This window comes from Eutrema salsugineum, unplaced genomic scaffold (assembly GCF_000478725.1).
Source record: "Eutrema salsugineum unplaced genomic scaffold, Eutsalg1_0 scaffold_13, whole genome shotgun sequence".
NCBI classification, from domain to species: Eukaryota; Viridiplantae; Streptophyta; class Magnoliopsida; order Brassicales; family Brassicaceae; genus Eutrema; species Eutrema salsugineum.
Window position 1 is genome coordinate 7,792,505 of NW_006256885.1, and position 17,197 is coordinate 7,809,701.

At 36.2% G+C, this 17,197-nt stretch overlaps 4 protein-coding genes, 1 long non-coding RNA gene and 2 other non-coding genes across 8 annotated transcripts; 2 read left to right on the forward strand and 5 right to left on the reverse strand.

Annotated features, from left to right (window-relative positions):
- Positions 1 to 372: 372 nt before the first annotated feature.
- Positions 373 to 2,837, reverse strand: LOC18024028 (sm-like protein LSM4). Its single transcript, XM_006407999.2, has 8 exons — positions 2,678 to 2,837; positions 2,493 to 2,532; positions 2,346 to 2,387; positions 1,983 to 2,081; positions 1,811 to 1,888; positions 1,235 to 1,271; positions 727 to 861; positions 373 to 634 (listed from the first exon to the last, which is right to left on the reverse strand). Exons 2-8 carry the CDS (start codon positions 2,493 to 2,495, stop codon positions 612 to 614), a joined length of 417 nt encoding a protein of 138 aa, XP_006408062.1. The 5' UTR covers positions 2,496 to 2,532; positions 2,678 to 2,837; the 3' UTR covers positions 373 to 611.
- LOC112089046 lies at positions 1,545 to 1,717 on the reverse strand. The gene has a single exon (XR_002900858.1). It is a non-coding gene; the product is annotated as a small nucleolar RNA snoR127 (small nucleolar RNA).
- An 87-nt stretch (positions 2,838 to 2,924) lies between the features above and the next one.
- On the forward strand, positions 2,925 to 2,996 carry TRNAE-UUC. Its single transcript has one exon. It is a non-coding gene; the product is annotated as a tRNA-Glu (tRNA).
- Positions 2,997 to 3,056: 60 nt separating this feature from the next.
- LOC18024029 (F-actin-capping protein subunit alpha) lies at positions 3,057 to 5,653 on the reverse strand. The gene is made up of 10 exons (XM_006408000.2): positions 5,432 to 5,653; positions 5,139 to 5,254; positions 4,693 to 4,782; positions 4,539 to 4,603; positions 4,217 to 4,378; positions 3,980 to 4,058; positions 3,789 to 3,866; positions 3,589 to 3,663; positions 3,469 to 3,504; positions 3,057 to 3,347 (listed from the first exon to the last, which is right to left on the reverse strand). The coding sequence occupies exons 1-10, from the start codon at positions 5,637 to 5,639 to the stop codon at positions 3,240 to 3,242; spliced, it is 1,017 nt and encodes a 338-aa protein (XP_006408063.1). The 5' UTR covers positions 5,640 to 5,653; the 3' UTR covers positions 3,057 to 3,239.
- A 265-nt stretch (positions 5,654 to 5,918) lies between these two features.
- LOC18024030 (tafazzin) lies at positions 5,919 to 8,268 on the reverse strand. The gene is given in 8 exon segments (XM_024159579.1): positions 5,919 to 6,659; positions 6,747 to 6,852; positions 6,951 to 7,069; positions 7,181 to 7,378; positions 7,477 to 7,542; positions 7,631 to 7,749; positions 8,014 to 8,029; positions 8,031 to 8,268. Coding segments are annotated over 8 exon segments (1,395 nt in total). The 5' UTR covers positions 8,241 to 8,268; the 3' UTR covers positions 5,919 to 6,098.
- A 2,489-nt stretch (positions 8,269 to 10,757) lies between these two features.
- LOC112088830 lies at positions 10,758 to 15,156 on the forward strand. Of its 2 annotated transcripts, XR_002900749.1 has the most exons (6): positions 10,758 to 11,535; positions 12,165 to 12,332; positions 12,628 to 12,907; positions 13,005 to 13,124; positions 13,190 to 13,404; positions 13,491 to 15,156. It is a non-coding gene; the product is annotated as an uncharacterized LOC112088830 (long non-coding RNA). The 2 variants fall into 2 exon arrangements; XR_002900748.1 differs by having other exon boundaries at positions 10,758 to 12,332.
- Positions 15,157 to 15,526: 370 nt separating this feature from the next.
- Positions 15,527 to 16,524, reverse strand: LOC18024031. Its single transcript, XM_006408003.2, has 5 exons — positions 16,379 to 16,524; positions 16,242 to 16,296; positions 16,005 to 16,106; positions 15,831 to 15,880; positions 15,527 to 15,744 (listed from the first exon to the last, which is right to left on the reverse strand). The coding sequence occupies exons 1-5, from the start codon at positions 16,409 to 16,411 to the stop codon at positions 15,616 to 15,618; spliced, it is 369 nt and encodes a 122-aa protein (XP_006408066.1). The 5' UTR covers positions 16,412 to 16,524; the 3' UTR covers positions 15,527 to 15,615.
- Between the last annotated feature and the right edge of the window lie 673 nt (positions 16,525 to 17,197).

Sequence of the window (17,197 nt, forward strand, 5' to 3'; positions counted from 1 at the left end):
AAAATCTAATATATATAAAAAATATACATATTCTTAAGAAAACTTGTCTTCAAAGAAATCTGAACGAATAGGAGTCTTTTACACCCTCTCGAAATGCAAATTGCAAAAATCTTAGAAGTTAATTACATAATTTGCTCCAAATTGAGGAGGCCTGCTATTTTTTTTTCCAGATTTACTTTTAAACCCATGTACAGTACTAAATTTTTCCGAGAAATTTTGGTGTCTGAAAAGACTGAAATACAGTATAAGAGAAACACTGCGATTCCTCGTTTTTCTAAGGACATAATAATTTTTACAGTTTTTCTTCATCAGAATTCGGAAGATGCGTAACACAGCTACCCTAAAAGGGTAAAAAGTTTATGAAACCTAGTGTCAGATAAATTTCTTGTTGCACGAAAGGCAACAAGAAAAGAGCAACCATCAAATTGCAAGAAATTATAAAATTCAAATATTGCACAAACTAGAGAGAATCGAAAAACACTCTCAAGAGCCCCTTAAACATATATAGAAGACCCCAAACCCAAAGTAATAAAAACGATAAAGAGTGCAGCGACATGGAAGGTAAATTCTCGGCAGCTTCAGTCCAGTAGAGACATCTAAAATAGTTGGTATCAACCACGGCCTCGACCTCCCACTGTTGATTCACAAGATACTAATTTAGTTTAACCACAATCAATATACATAGAGATTTTTCTTACAAGCTATTAAGTATTGGCACAGATTTACCTTTGTTGCCACCCATCTTTCCAATTGATCCTCCTCGGCCTCGGCCCCTGGCAGCTCCATCGTCCATACCACCACGTCCCATACCCTTTGGACCTTCTCGCCCTCTTCCTCTTCCAACCCCTGGTGGTTTTCTATCTGCACATATTCAAGAATTGCTCTGAGACTTAACAGAAGCATCTTGAATTTTAAACTATAATCCCAAACAACACCACAAAGTTCCATTATTTTGTATAATCCCTGAACCTCATACTACTCAGGAAGACCAACGACCAAGATTTTCACATGATTCCATTAGATACCCTTCAAATTGTTCCCATGGATTGATCAGAAGAAAAAGGCTTTCGATACTACAATTATCATCTATCAGGGATATGTAAGGCTCCTAAGTGTCTTTTAGCAAGTCCACAGTTCAGGCATTCTTGTTAAGTACTAACATCTCAAAACATAAATCAGCAAAAGGAACAGGAGGGACTTTCAAATTCATGATAAAGATATAAGAAAACTATACCTGTGCGGGTCTTCTCCTCCTGTACTTTATCAATCACCTGAAGAGAGAAGAAAACAATGTATGTTAGCTCAATCTATTTCGAAGCACCTCCAGATGCAGCATAAGTGATCAAGATTCTCAAATTGCAAGAGACACAAAACTAGAGACACCAATTAACAGTCACTTCTCGACACCTAGAGTAAAAAGTTGGAAAGAATCTATTTGAGTATAAAGGTCGAAAGGAAATGAGAAAGAAAAGAGAATATTCCATGTTATGCGATTCATGCTTTAGGTACATGACACTGAGAAGTTTTTACAAGTGTAACGACATTCTGGTCAGACTTTTACCCATCTCTGTGGTATCATCCAAGACATACTACAACAAGAGGCACACTATTAGCTATTAGGGTTCCAAAGGAGATCATTATGGTGACTCAACTCAAGAAACCCAGCAAAGTGCCTCTTGGAGCACGTATCTGATTTGGCTAAGAATCATCACTCCAGAAAAAGAAGATAAAAACAAAAAAAGCAAAGAGGAAAAAGCTTATTAAGCTATATATGTACATGATATACTAAAACAAATTAATAAAAAAATACCTCATCTGGAACTCGGAGATACTTGATTGTGTTGCCTCGGATATAACATTCAGGCATTCGCCAAAACCTATCTCCATCCTACAGAAAAGTGACGGCATATTTAAGTGTCAGTCATATGTAATAGAAACAAAACTGGCAATTCCTTCAACAAAGGAGAGAGCAGCAGTATAACCTTTGATGTACAGATGACTTCACGCAGATGAATGTTCATCCATGTATCACAATTCACCAAGTGCCCATTATATGTCTCCCCATTCTTGAGCTCTACAAGCTACCAAACCGACAGAAACAAGGAAGAACAAATATCATAAGGCCGATAAAATGTCTAATTAATATACTCATACACCAATATTAACTAAAACCCCCAAATCTATTATTATGACACAGAAGCTGAGACTTTGCAAAACCCGAGAACAGTATCAATTTCACTTCGATCCTTTCACAGTATCATGTTAATCCAGTAAGCATATTCATATGCACACAACTTTAAGATTGCAGAAGATATAGATATCCGAGATCCGTAGAAGTCTCTTACCATGGGATGCCCTTGAGCAGTCTTAAGCAGCGAAAGAGGAAGCTGGAATTAGAAGAGAATTCAGCAATTAGACAGAAAATAAACGACGGAATCAACACAGAAAAAAAAGAAAACCCTAGAAAAAAATAAACCCTTCGAGCACTTTACCATCTTCTCGAATCAGGATATTTGGAGATTCCAACACAATCTGCAAAGACCCAAGAGTAGACATTTTAGAAGGAGAGTAGATGTCCGATAGAAGGAAGGCAGAGAAAAACCGTGGTAGCAATAGTTCGATGTTTGGCTCAGAAAACTCGTTGATTGAGGAGGAACGAAGGGAGAAAATTTATTACCTGAGTAGATATTCAGAAGTCTGACTTCCTCTACCAGAGAGATCGTAGAAAATTTCGAGAAGACCAAAAAAAAAAAAAAGAAGGGATTGAAGACGACGGTGGGTGTGAAGTTCGAACTCTGATTACCAACTTTGTACTTTCTTTTTTTCTCTGGCAGAAGAAGGGTTTTTATGTTTGATGATTATTTAATAAAGGAAAATTTTAATTAATGGTATTTAAATTTTAAAGTTGATGAACTAACAATAAATCCGATGTCGTCCAGCGGTTAGGATATCTGGCTTTCACCCAGGAGACCCGGGTTCGATTCCCGGCATCGGAGTTTTTGCAATTTTTTCCTCGATCCACCAAAGATAATTGAGACGAATCAGCATTTAAGAACTAAAGGATGAGCCGTTTGGACACTAATTCTCCGGAAAAGCCAGGAGGAACGAAGATACGATACAACATAAACAAATGATATCGATTATATTTTTCTCCTTCACTTGCATCGAGATTAAATAACAGCAACTTCACAACAAATGGAGAAGATAATTAGACTTTTAAAAACTGGAATTGATGATCATCACTTGCCAAGTCCAAGCTCTTTCTCGACCTCTCTGGTTAAGCTGAACTGCAAGGTGTTTTGCCATGGGAAAAGAGTTCGCGTAACCGGAAGTTTCCTCCTCAGATCCTGCAAAATCCCAAAATCATAGCTGAGAATTCTATAAATACATCTGGAAGTCCCTATCGCGAGGATTTTTCCGGATGAGAGTGATAAGCCATTGAAATCTTTATATCGAAGAGAAATTTACCTTGAAAGTGTTGTCGGGCAACTTCGAATACGCTACCTGATGATGCAGAGACTATCAGAAACAATATTGATAATCAATGAACTGGTAAACGAATAAATAAATGAATTGCTATTTGGGGACCTCTAGAGCTGCAAGATATTCGGTCTCATGGTGCCGGATAATATTGGCAATGGCAATCGCGCAATCATCCGCGGACTGAAATGGGAAACAACAAATCAGCGATAAGGTTTTATCAGAGACTACATTTATTTGTTTCTCTTGGTGTATAATACATGCATTGTAGATAATCTTGAGTATGCGGATATTGGATGTAAAAGTACCTGAAATATTGTCGAATCATGGAACTCATTTTTTGCGTCTAATTCCACATTTCCCTCTTCAAAATAATGAGCTCCTACCTGAAGAGAAAGAGATATAGTTGGAACATGCTCATTGATCTTCCATTGGTTTCGAATAACATCACAGTAAGCTTACAGAAAGAAAAAATGGGTCACAGATCATGCACAGTTACCTGCAATTTCCCTTTTATGTCAAGCACCTGGGATTCATCCTGGAAATCGATATTCCATACAGATCTCCAACTTCCATTACTGCACATCACACCGGTTTTGGTCACTCGAAATCATTTCAGGCAAAGGTTTGTTGTTGGGGAGAAACTCTCTGACCAACCGAAATCGAACAGCTACATAAACCATAGCTGATCCTAAGAGAATGGATAACAAGTAGAAGAGGGTTATTTTGTACATACCAGAAGTTTTGGGGACTAAGTTTCGTGGCAGAAATTATAACGACAAGCTCAAAGTCAGTCCCTGGACCATCGGCATCTTTCCCCTTTACACAGTTAACTGCAGACACACCCTTTGGGTAAGCTTCACTAACGTATCTCTGGACTTCAGCATCAAGAGCATATCTGTAATGGACAAAACAATTTTTTCATTATGTTTATTCAGCGGAAAGACAGAAGACCTTTACATTAATTCTCAAAGTGCTGCTAATGTTTGCCTTTGCTGCAATAAGAAGTTAAGCTAAGACTATATGAACATTCCGAATTAAATGGTCTTAAATCATACCTGTATTCCTCAATATACGAAGACGGAAGTTCTTCATCATTTGCAGGCCGTACTTTTGTACAAATCTTGTCAAAAGAAAAGAGATGTAAGATTAGAATTGGATTCACAAATCACGGCAGGCTATAGCGAAGAAAAAATACAATCAATAATGTACCTGTTTAACATGATCAACTATGGCAACCTGGGCAGTTCTTGGATCGAGGTACTCATTGACAGTAATTTCACTGTAAGATGAAACAATCACCTGAGACAAAACGAAATAAAAATGGTAGTAAATCTCACTGCTGAATGATATTCAGAACACCTGCGAGATTTAATAGCATTTATTTCGACGATCACTAATCTCCAGTTTTTTCTGAAGCTAAAGAAGAATAACCATAGCAAAGCATCAGGCCTCAAAGAGAGAGTTATATCTCAAACTCTGCCCGAGTTATCTCTGTTCGAGTGATCCAATATGTCACAATTTCTCAGCCTTTCATATGCCAATTTAGAGACTACTCCTAAAACTAAAACATGAGCAGACCTAATCCAACACACTCTATAATAGAGGCAGAAGGCAGTACGAAAAGTTTCGACACAGATTAAGAAGAAAAAACTCACATCACCAGCCCTACTGGGCATTTCGAGGCAAATCAAGTGAGACTTGTTGTACACTGGAAATGCCTCCATGGCTGCCTCGCTGTAGACTTCCTCATCTCTCAAAACCGCCTTTAAATCTGCCAGTAATCCAAACAGAAAATTGAAATAAAATGTCAAATCACGCAACAATGAATCTCAAAATGAAAACGGACTGGAACAATCAACGATTGCGCCTTCTCATACAGAGTCACATCTCGGTTGCACCAAAGAAAAAACACATTCGCCTCAATGTAAATGTGTATGAGTGAGAGTACCTTTGGCGACGTAATTGATTTCGCCGGCGGGGGCGTTGAGGAGAAACCATTTTGCGATTTCCTTCTTCTGGTCGTAACTTAATTCCGTCTCCGGTAACTCATCTTCTTCGTCGGCCATTGCTTTCTCTATCACTCTAGGAAAGGAAGACGGAGGAGAGACAAGTTTGTTGTCGCCGTCGGTACTCTTAAAAGGGGTTAAATTCGTCATTGCACTTTACGCGTGTGGGTCCGAGATTAACGTGGTTTGTTGTTATGGTACTCATAACGGCGTCGTTCGCATGTGAATGGACATTACTAGCGAACGGCGTCGTTTGAAACATATGTATACACTTGTCGATCCCATACGATCACATGAATAAACCAATTTCCGGTTTACTTTTACATCATGAATAAGTTTTCCAACAAATTGTAATCTCACGTTTTCACCCTACCCTGGCTAGAAGTCTAAATTTACACATTAGACAAAATATAAGTTGATATACTCTTCATTTTTCTATGGATATAAAATTACAATGTTTCTTTTCTGAGAGTAGAGCTATGCTAAACAAGAAAAGGAGATGCAACACATCTATGGTGAAAGAAAAATATAGATCTAAAACTAAATTAGACTAGTAAAAACATTTGTGCCAAGTAGGCCTCGTTACAAAACTAGTGATCCTAATGCGAACTAGCAAGTGTAATCGAGTGGTGTAATCCATGGATCACATGATTTTACATCCAAATACTTTCTCCATGCATTTAAAGGCCATCTTTTACCAGAGTTGGCAGATTCACCCCTACTCTTATAATCGTTCACCAGCAACCCTCTAGCTGCAAAACCCATGATCTCTGTAGAGTCCATGAACTTCTTAATCTTCAGACTGATCCCTCCTTCAGATGAAACTCCCCTTTTGGGGATCTGACGGTCTGAACAACTAGAGACAACACGATCATCGGTTCGTGAGAACTGTTTATCAATGGTTGATGATTCTTCTGAGAAGTGTGCCCCCATCCCAAATGAGTCCCAATCAATCCGGTGAAAGATATCAGCAGCGCGATCTGAGGATGTGTGTGACATATTAGATTTTTGTTCCAGAGATACTCTATCGACTTTAGCTTTCAACTCGTACAGTGTCTGTCCAATTCTCAAAGAAACAGCATCGTACAAGTGTTTCCTTGAAACATTTTCGGATCCTTCAATCCCGAGAAGGTCGTCAAAGCCAATCGGGTCACCAATGATCACTGTCACCTGCAAATTTTAAACGTTAGTATTGTGATAAAAGATTGATAAACATGATCTAAGAGAGAGGAATAGGGAAATTCAAAGAATACTCACAGTCTTGCCAATCCGGGGAACATTGGCTCCCACCGGCATTATATCCTGCATACCAGTATGCACAAATGGTACAACCATAGGCAGAGTGTCTGTGTCCAAAATCAACCTGCAAAAGAAGTAAATTGAAAAAAAAAAAAAGTATTTTTACTTACCTTATAAAGTGATAGATAGTAAAGAGAGTAACTGAACTCAAAGTACAATTACCTTCCAATACCTCTTTTTGCTGAGCCCATAGTCTTGCCACCATCCCGGGAGCGACTGCCTTCGGGAAAGATGTGAACCCACCCGCCACTGTTCAATTTCGAAATTGCCATGTCCATGCCCTGTCGAGTAGTTAACAAATGACACTAATTTCCCCATCAGAAGTTCCAGTAAACTTAAAAGTTTGACACTGAAGTATGAAGATAAAGCTATAAAGAGCAGCCTGGTGATACCTGCTGATATATTCCTTCACCACGAGAAACTGGCAAGACTTTGACAGACCGAAAGAAAGCTGAAGTTACAGGGTTTTTAAAGCATCTATCGGTAGCACAAAGCGTCCACCTCAGATTACGGGCATCAAGTAGTAGTTTAGGCGGAAGTAACGAAGCAATGACAAATGGATCATCCACAGATGCGACATGATTGCTAACCTGAAGAGTATTATAGAAGTTCATGGGGAAAACATCAGGTTCATATGAAATTCTTAACCACAAAGATACAACATTTCACAAGCTAGTTCACCTCATACCGTTACAAGAGGCTTCTTCTTTGGTCTGTTGAGCAAAGCATCGTGCAATTTCTCTAAACCATACACCTGGAAAAGAAAACACAATAAGAACTGACAACACGAACGAGGGAATATAAGAATGTAATTGAAGAAGCAGCAATCGTAGATGTCAAACCTGAACACGGTTAAGACCATTCATGAAAACATGACAAGCATTTCCAATAAGGGGAACAGCCAGAGCTTGAAGCATCCGGAAGAGTGCAGACTCTTCTTCTGCCATCAAATCTTTAGAAACTGCAAGAACAAAGCGTTACTCTATCATAACTCCCACAATCCAAAATAGGCGTTGACAAAACCAAAACCAAAGAATATAGCAAAGAAACAATCTTCAAAATAATCCGAGAAATATAAGCAGCTTAAGAAGACAACTAAAACTAACAATCTCTCAAAGAACCACGAAACGAACAACCAAGGACGAAGTTGAAACACAAATCTCAAAATACGCAGATACAAAGACCCATCATTGAGTTTAAGAAAAAAAGAGGCGATGATTCGAACCTCGTCTGCGATAAAAAAGCTGGGGAAGATGGGAGAGACTCCCTGCGGAAGTTCCGTAATCGAGCCACCAAGCGGTGGATAGTGGAAGAGAAGTAGCCGTCGGTTGAGAAAACCACCGCCCGACCACGGTGATCGTCGACGGCGATTCGAAATCGATCACGGAGCTGGAGCTTCAACAACAGTACACTCTTCCATAGATCCGCCTTATCAAACCATTGAATTCCCATTCTGAGTACTGGTTTCGCGAAAGGTTAACACTTGTGATTCAAATTGGAACATGACTGAGGATTATTGACGAACCCAGGGGCGGTGCGTTAGTAGATGGGGTACGTATTTGATACTTTTTATAAATACTTTAAACTTGAATACTCAGTGTTTCTCTCTTGGATCAGTTGGTTTAACATGTCTATAGTCATCATCAAGTGAAGCAGTGTTCGATCCCCCATTTTTTATCCTTTGTACCATACGTATTTTTCTATATTTATATTATTTTAGATTAATTATTCTATATCTTACAATATTTTCACTATAATTTGAATTATTTTATTTGAAAATATATCAAAACAAAAGTTTATACATATTTTACTATTTTTAGAAAAAAATTAGACATACAAAAAAATATTTATTAAGAACTCATGGACTGACTTAGAAAACTCGGAGTCATCAAACGTTCATTTTAATAATATTGTTGTTTCAAGCTTTTGGTTATTTGTGAGTTATCTTGAATAATGACCTTGTTCATGGTGAAATATGTTATGTAAATGGGTTAACGAGTTAGCAACTAATATGATAATTATTATAGGTAGGCATATTACAAATTTCATAAAAAATAGATACAAATTTTTTAAATCAGAGCAAAATTTAAGAAATAATAAATCTACAGCACCGATTAAGTCATAATACTATTTAATAATAATTTTGTAAGATCTGCAGAAACCTTTTGTGTAAATACTTTTGGTAAAGAACCTTATCGAAGGTACAAATAGTTTTATAAATGGCAGTGAAATTCGGACACAATAGCAAGTGAGTTAAGTTTTCGAAATTATGGATTAGTGAGACATAAGCCCATATACAGTATGTAACTAATTTTTCTAGTCATTTCTAGCTTTCGAATCTCTTAATTGTTTCTAATATCGTGAAGGATTGTTTTTACTATAAATTTTGATTTAGTGGCTAATTAATAATTGTTAAGGTTTTAATACCAAATATAAATCTAAGTCTCCGATTCTTTGTTCTAGAAACTTGCAGAATTTCCAAAAGAGATCACGAATGTGACTAGTAATATATTAAAAATCATTTTTGAAAAAAAATCCATTATATCAGTAAATTTTTTAACAATTATAAGCCTCTTACTAAGGTTGAAATGTCAAATAGAGACTGAAAGAGTTTCAACATATATAAGATTACTTGTCATTTTCGAGTGTCTTCACACTTGATGTCCATGTATACAAATCCAAAAATAAGTGTGCACAAAACTTGTACCTATGACAGTTAATCTGCAGTTGTCACCAAAGTAATGATAATGCCTTCAATCTTTCCAATTTTTGAAAGGATTACAAGAAGCCTCATACTTATGCCATGAAATTCATCAAACTCAACACTATTAGCTTTTCAAAACTCATTTGGAGACATGCATCGACAAACTAGTATACAACATCTATTAGAAATATAGGTTGAAAAAAAAAACCTGAAAACAATTGACTCCAATTTCAGTTGCAAATCTTAACAACCAAACTGTTCATTCAAATACAAAAAAGGCTTGGAATAATATGGACAAACACTTGGATTTTAATGTTTTCGTGAAACTGTACAACGGGTTAGATAGACAAGTTAGTTACAGCTCTATATATATAATCATTAGTTATGTATTTTATAAAATTCAGTTAAAAATATTTATACTTAAAACTAAACATAGGTTTTCTTAAAAAACAATTATTTGTCTTAAATCACTATCCTTGCTATAGCTAGTGCAGTTGAAATCCTAGTATATAAACTATAATAGAAGTCTTTGTGAATTTTTAAAAACAATGTTAGTGATAAACAACCAAAATCGGAGTGAAATGATAACTCCCAAAAACATCACTATTGGCAATTACTTCGAAATTGTGTATAAAGAATATAAAGAACAAAAGAACAATAACTTCTGAATTCGCCATAAGTTGCATAGCAATGAACATATCATGTAGTAATGAACATGCAAAATGTAGAAAGTCAGACTGGTTTCTTAACATTGAACACAAACATATCGCTTGCCACTTGTGCCGAATATAAAAGACGATTATTTTTCGCTTCACATAACAAATCTAAATCATGTAAAGTGGCCTATTTTACTAAATGGAAGTGTTTGAGTCTAATGATTAATCTTTTTGGACAGGTATAAAGCTTGTATGTAATCATAACGATTACACATTTTAAAATTTATAAAAAAGATTTTGAAAGAGGAATAATAGAGTGTTTATTTGAAATTTTTTTTTTTTAGGTCTTCATAAACTGATCATCAATTCAAAATAGATGAGCGGGGCTTATATGTTTGACCCTATAATTTTTCTTTGTAGGATGCTCAGATATTCCAATTAGGGATAATATTGTCATAGCAATTACCTTAAAATTATTTAATACTATTTACTTTGACATTATAGAAGCCCAACACAAAGCCTAGCCCATTTATGTCGCACGGAAACTCTAACCATCACCTTATCTGATTTCTACATATAGGTGCCGTCTCCTTAGTTTTCCGTGTAACCCAAAGATCCAGATACATCCACGGTCTCTTTTTGTTTCACGTCATAACTTTTGCTTTTTCCACGAAATTTCTTTCTCAACTGTTGCAGTTTATGTTTTTTGTTTTCTGGTTTAAAACTATGTTTTTTTTGTATAATAGATCTACCAGAATAATTTTTCATAGATCTCATCAATTTAGATCTATCAGAATAATTTTTCTTTCTCAGGCTTTATAATACTTTTAAAAATTTTATATACTCGTAGTTTTTTTTGTTTGGTTAATTATATATTCTCATAGTTTTTTTGCTTCTCTGAATCTTTTTCGAGGCTTTTTGAAATATCCTGGTTAATTGGTTACGCATATAGTTTAAGGTGTTTACCTAGAATTTTTTATCGTAAAATTGGAAGTATTTTTTGCGTGGTGTAAATTAATATTTATAAACAGTACTGAATTTTAATAAGTTTTTTTATTTTATTCAATCTTGAGTACAATTTATGTTAATTAGTAGATATGAATCGTATAGAATATTACTAAGTAGTGACAATGAAATTCAGGATTTTTATGAATCTCGTGATTTTTTATTATTAACAAAAGAACTGTATATGTCATATTGTATAGTACTATAAATTTAATTTTGCAAATATAGATGATAAATATGACTATACTATCTATTTTATCATAAAAAGGGAAAAGTAGTACGAATGCAGAGAGAATGAAGGAAAAGTAGCACGAGTTTAGACAGAATGGAGGTGAAGTACCATAGTGTTTCAGGAGGAGACTTTTCATCGCCGTTCTGACAGGTTTTTTTCTCGTTCATATATCCAGAAGGTTGTGATGTTTCTGAATCATTATTTTCGGGTTTATGATATGTATGATCTTGTTTATTTACCGAAACATTTTTAGAATATACATAAATCTTTTTATAAGTTTATTTCTCAACATACATAGATCTACATTTATATGATGTTTATGATCCTGTTGAATATTATATTTATCGTAATTAATTATATAGCTAGCTCTATTTCTTTGTCTAAATATCATGTTTTTTATTCAATAAATTAAAAACTGTCCCAACACATATTTTCTTTGTGAAATTATGGCCCACGTGTGAACCCACATATCTATGTTAATTTATGGCCCATGTCCTCCCAACCCATTTTTTATGTTCCTTCCAAGTAATGCCGAGTCCGGTTCATTTGCCTGAGAGCACGGTACACCGTGCGAATTACCAACGTCGTCAAAACGTGGTATTGTTTCGCTGAACCGGATTTGGTGTCATCGAAACCAGAATTAATTCTTACGATACCGGTATCAGATTCACCATAACACGGGCTGTTCATTCTCTTAAACCCTAATAGTGCTTCATCACTGATGTTCGCGAATCAATCTTCTATGGCTCAGAAAAGCACTCAACGAATTGATTCTTTAGGTTCTGGTTCTGATTTCGCAAAAAGATGCAAAATCTTCTTCGTTTACTCTACAAATGAGAATATAAGAGTGAAAGAAAGCCATGGAAGGGAGATTGAGTTGGTGTACCCATTTTCCAGCAACAGATCATACCTATTCGACAAAGTCTTCAGCTACGAGGATGGGCAAGGTAAAAATTTCTCCATATTCATCGGACATTTATCTTTTGAGGCAGAACATTGGCCGTGATTGATTGAATTCCTTACTGCTGTTCGCTTAACATTCGTGCAACTTAATAGTCTTTGTGGTTTTGTTTCGAAAGGCTGATTAAGAAATGTTGAACATTCCTTACTGATGTTCGCTTAACATTCTTTACTGCTGTTCGCTTAATATTCCTTACTGCTGATCGCTGAATCGTTTTTCCGTTCCATTTCATCATATTGTAAGTTGAACAGTCGTTTATATGATAATTTTCTCCGACGCAGATAAAATTTTTGCAGCTACAAAACCTGCGATTAGGTCCCTATTAGATGGTCAAAATGTTTGCCTATTTTCATATGGGCCATATGCATCTGGGAAAACATGTACTCTGGCTGGAAGATTGCCCGAGCATGAAACCAGAGGACTCTCCTACTTGGCATTAGAAGAGCTTTTTGGAATCGACCAAAACTTAAATACCTCCATTAGCATGATGGAGCTCATTGGCCAAGATGAAATAAGATACCTCTTACCGGAATATGTTTCTTCCAAGAGCGAGCTCCTTAGGTGAGTTTCTGCTATTTTTTTTAATCTAAAACAGTAGATTTGATAAATTTGTAGCCAGGACATGGTTACTGTATTAAGAGGTTGTTACATGTGTTAGGAGATCAAGAGGAATTGAAGACAGTTAACCTGTTGAAAGACGGGTTCGCAATAGAGATGAAGCCTTGGATGTTCTCACTATTGGGTACTCTGCGAGGAACGATCCCAGAAACTCTAATTGGTAAGCAAAATACACTATTTAATTCCTTGTTTAAATACAATGATTTAACTTTTGTGTTTTTTTAGCCTTGTGCGTGTCACAGTGAGAAAGAGTACCGTCAATGGCACAACAAATAGCTATCTGTGGCTAGTTGATTTAGCCTATAGCGAGCAGAGAGGCAGGATTGAAATTGACAGGAATCTATCTACACTGGAGGATGTTCTGTCTGCTCTCTCGTTGGAATTGCCTCATATTCCATACACCGATTCCAAGCTCACACATGTACTCAAAAATTCTTTAGGTAATTTTAGTTGCATTTGTTGTAAAAAGTCATTTTTCCAAAAACATCTCTTCTGATGCTTGTTTTGCAATCTTTTTTTATTTCAGGGAGAGATTGTTTATGTGTGATAATGTTGCACAATTCTCCAAATACGATTACAAACACACTCCGTGGGTTGGATTTCGCCAGCAGCATCAGAAGATTGGATCTGACTAGGAGGAAAGAGGAGCATTTTTTGGATTATATTAGGTTTATCACACGTGTGAGACATCTGTCTTTTGAAAAAAATCCTCAGTTTAGTCCATCTAATCCACAAATGCCACTGTGGATAGTATATGATGGGCTTGTCACAGCAGGAAGTCAGAAAATCTTCAGGACGCTGGAGTATGTGGCCTATCAAAACAGCTTTTGTGAGAGGCTCTTTGCTAACATAGCTACAAAGACTCAACATTGTGTTGCAATGGGGCTTCAATGCTTATTGGAGAAGCTTCTGTGTATTGTGTGAAGAAGACCTACTCAGGTGCTTCTGGAGCTTATGCAATTGCTCGTGTTCTTTTACCAATTGCTGCTGCAGCTATCTACAAGGCATCAGAGATGTTTTTGGAAAAAAGACAAAAGGATAAAGAGAAGAAGAAAGCGAAAATTGCTTTGGAAGAAACACTACAGCTCAGATGTGGTGTCTTGCAAGAAGAATTTGAACGTAAATTAGCTGCCACTGAAGTTAAAGTGATGGAAGAACTTGATCGGCGTAAGTATATCAACTGTGGTATATCACACACCTATTATAAAATACCTTGGTCAAACAATTGCAGCTGTATGTAAAGACCTTTGATCTATTATTACACTAAGAGGAAAAGCAAAGCCATGTGTCCGTTATGTGTTGATCTGATCTGGCTTGCTTTCAAGGCACTTACGTGCAGGCCTTGTGTGTTAGACTCATCTACTTGCCTTTTGGAGAAGATAATGGTGAAATTCAGAAGTGGTTTGGTGGACTTATCTTTTCCCAGACTTCAGCGTGGTAATTATAGAATCGGTCTATCTCAGCATCAAAGAGAACGAGACATCAACCATTTTTTGTCTGGATGGTTTGGTGAGCGAGAAGTTTATGAGATAAAAGCATCCTACACAGCTTTGTTTGGTCAAGATATGTGATCAAGAAAGATGGGGAAAAGAAGAGCCAAATCCTCACCTGCAAAACTCGGGTGAAACATTCTTCTTCTAAGGCAGAAGGTTCAGTAATATGTACTGTTCTTGTGATATCTGTAGTTCCATCGACATAGTGAGCTCCACTATGGAGCAAGAAAAGTTTTTGAGGGTCTACACGACTGCAGCTCTCTGGCTCTGGTTTATAATGTATAATAATAGCACCATTTGCTCCGGAACCTGCATGAGTAATTTGAGAGGAAAATAATGAAAACCACTCACAGAGTGTCTTGTCTTATGACAGGTATGGTATTATAATCGAGAATCACGCTCAAGTTGCAAGGATGGAAATAACCATACCGCTTATGGTATCGAAGCTTGTAACCAGAAAACCATCTTGCATTATTCTTGTGCACTTCCTCTTTGAGCCAGGCTCGGAAATGAGCTAGAGCAGCAGCATATAAGCAAATACTAAAATATGTGGTCAACTGAAGAAAATTACCAAAAAGAAAGCAAACTTTTCGAGATGGGAAACTTGTATCCTCTAAAAAAGGTTAGATTAGGAGAAGAAGATACTGCAATTGATTTTCTTACCCCAAGTGAGAAATCTTCATGTAAATCCCAGAGGGTTTTGCAGTGTACCGGCTAAATATGAGAACTCATGGACAAGTTAACTTTGTGTTAGCTTTTTCTTGGCTTTCAGACTTTCTTGAATATCTCTCACATGCATATATTTGTAGGTGCTAGTGATAAGCTAAGTTGAGGATTCATGGATCCATCAAGAGCTGGGGTCACAGTTGGTAAGCAGAGGAGAGCTTAGTCTCGGCATTTTATATTTTAGAACCATCCACAGAGAGTTTGGCTGCAGCGACCAATTGGGTTCCCATTTTAAATAAAGATTTATAAAAAGAAACAGAATTTGTGTCTATGATTCGTAAGCTCTAGAGCAGATACAAAAGAGAAAGAAGTCTCCTAAATCGTGAAGTATCGAAGTCAATCGGTCAAACTGAGATTTTCTAGTTCATTTAACTGATTTAATAATTTAGTTTTTGGTTATAAACAACAACAAACATCAAAGGATGTATTCTTTCAGCAAAGTCTAAAACACAGAAAGGAAGAAAACACAAAATATATTATTAGGTGGGTCTTGCAAAAGTATTTCCATAAATCCATCCTCTTTTCATATCCATCTAGCTTGAGCTGCTGGTTCTTCCAATCCTAAAACACAACAACACGGTTATGAATTATTATGAGGTTACACAATCGATGAGGTATCATTTCAGACGAGGCAAGTGCTTGCTTACCTCTTCAATCCGCTTAGACTCTCCTGCTTGGTTGCCAAACATAAGAGCAGCTGTGGAAATGAATGATGATAACAAGTGAAATGAATTAAGAGAGACAGAGAGAGAGAAACAAAAAAAAAAAATGAAATGAATTACGAAACAAAAAGAAAAATCATAAATCGTCTCTCAGCATACCGATACCACATCCGGAGGCCAGTCCGATGCCGATATCAAGAAGATAACCCGTAAGCAGCAAGTTCCCTGCGTCCGGGTGGCCCGACTTAATGGGATCAACATCTGCCAAAAAAAAAAAAAATGAAAACGTTTTCGAATCCGTCTCTACAAGATCCTATAAATCTCTTTATTCAGAGGAAATTTTCGATACAAGAACGTTACGATATTTGATGATGAAGATTTGAGAAAGAGATATACCACTGTAATGACTACGCGAGGAAGTGGGATCGCAAGATTTTCCTCGACGATAATACTGCAATTTTGGAGGGGAAATTTTTTTAATTGATCGAACAAGAAAAATCGAAAATACAGAATAATCGGTCAATTTCCACTACCTGCGCAATGAAGCTTCTAACAGCCCGCATCATCGACAATTTTTTTCTAGGGTTTCTTGTCGATTCCCTTTTCTTCTTCAATCTTCTCTCGACGTTCTTTCGTTTCCCCCTTTTTCTTAACCTCTGCCTCTAGGCCCGTTATTGTTGGGCTTTGTTCTGAATTGAACCAATCTTTTATTTTTTATTCATCTGTCAAGGGTTTCACAAAAATAGACATTAACAATCTACTAAGGATTGGAAATTCTATTTGGAATGAATGATATGGTGACAACAAATTTTCCTTTTAAGTGTTTACAAATTCTCAATTGTTTCTGCTACGGATTCAGCAGTCAATATACCAAATTGTTGTCCACCTAAACCGTAAAATGAGTTTTTATGTAACAGATATTCATTCCTCCACCTAATAAAACGGTATAGTTCATAACAAAATTTGTCAAATTGGTTTATCGTTTTATCCACCATTCCAAGCAAAGAAAAATCTACCTACATCTCATCATACTTCATACACTATATTAGAATCAATGAATCATGTATCGCGCTAGTTTATAGTTTAATATATCAATGAAAGAATTTAATTTAGGAAACCAGGTATATGCTCTTACCATATGGTTATTTATTATTTACAATTTTTTAAAAAGATCTGATGGACATTATTTACTAAATTCAAAATTAACTAAACCTAACATTATAGCAAATTTAGTAAATTAAAAAAAAATTCTTAAGAACGTTTTGATTTCTAAAAAAAAAACTCTAAATTAAATTATTTTAAACAAATAACTAATCGATTATTATATGATAAATACGAGCATATGCTCAACC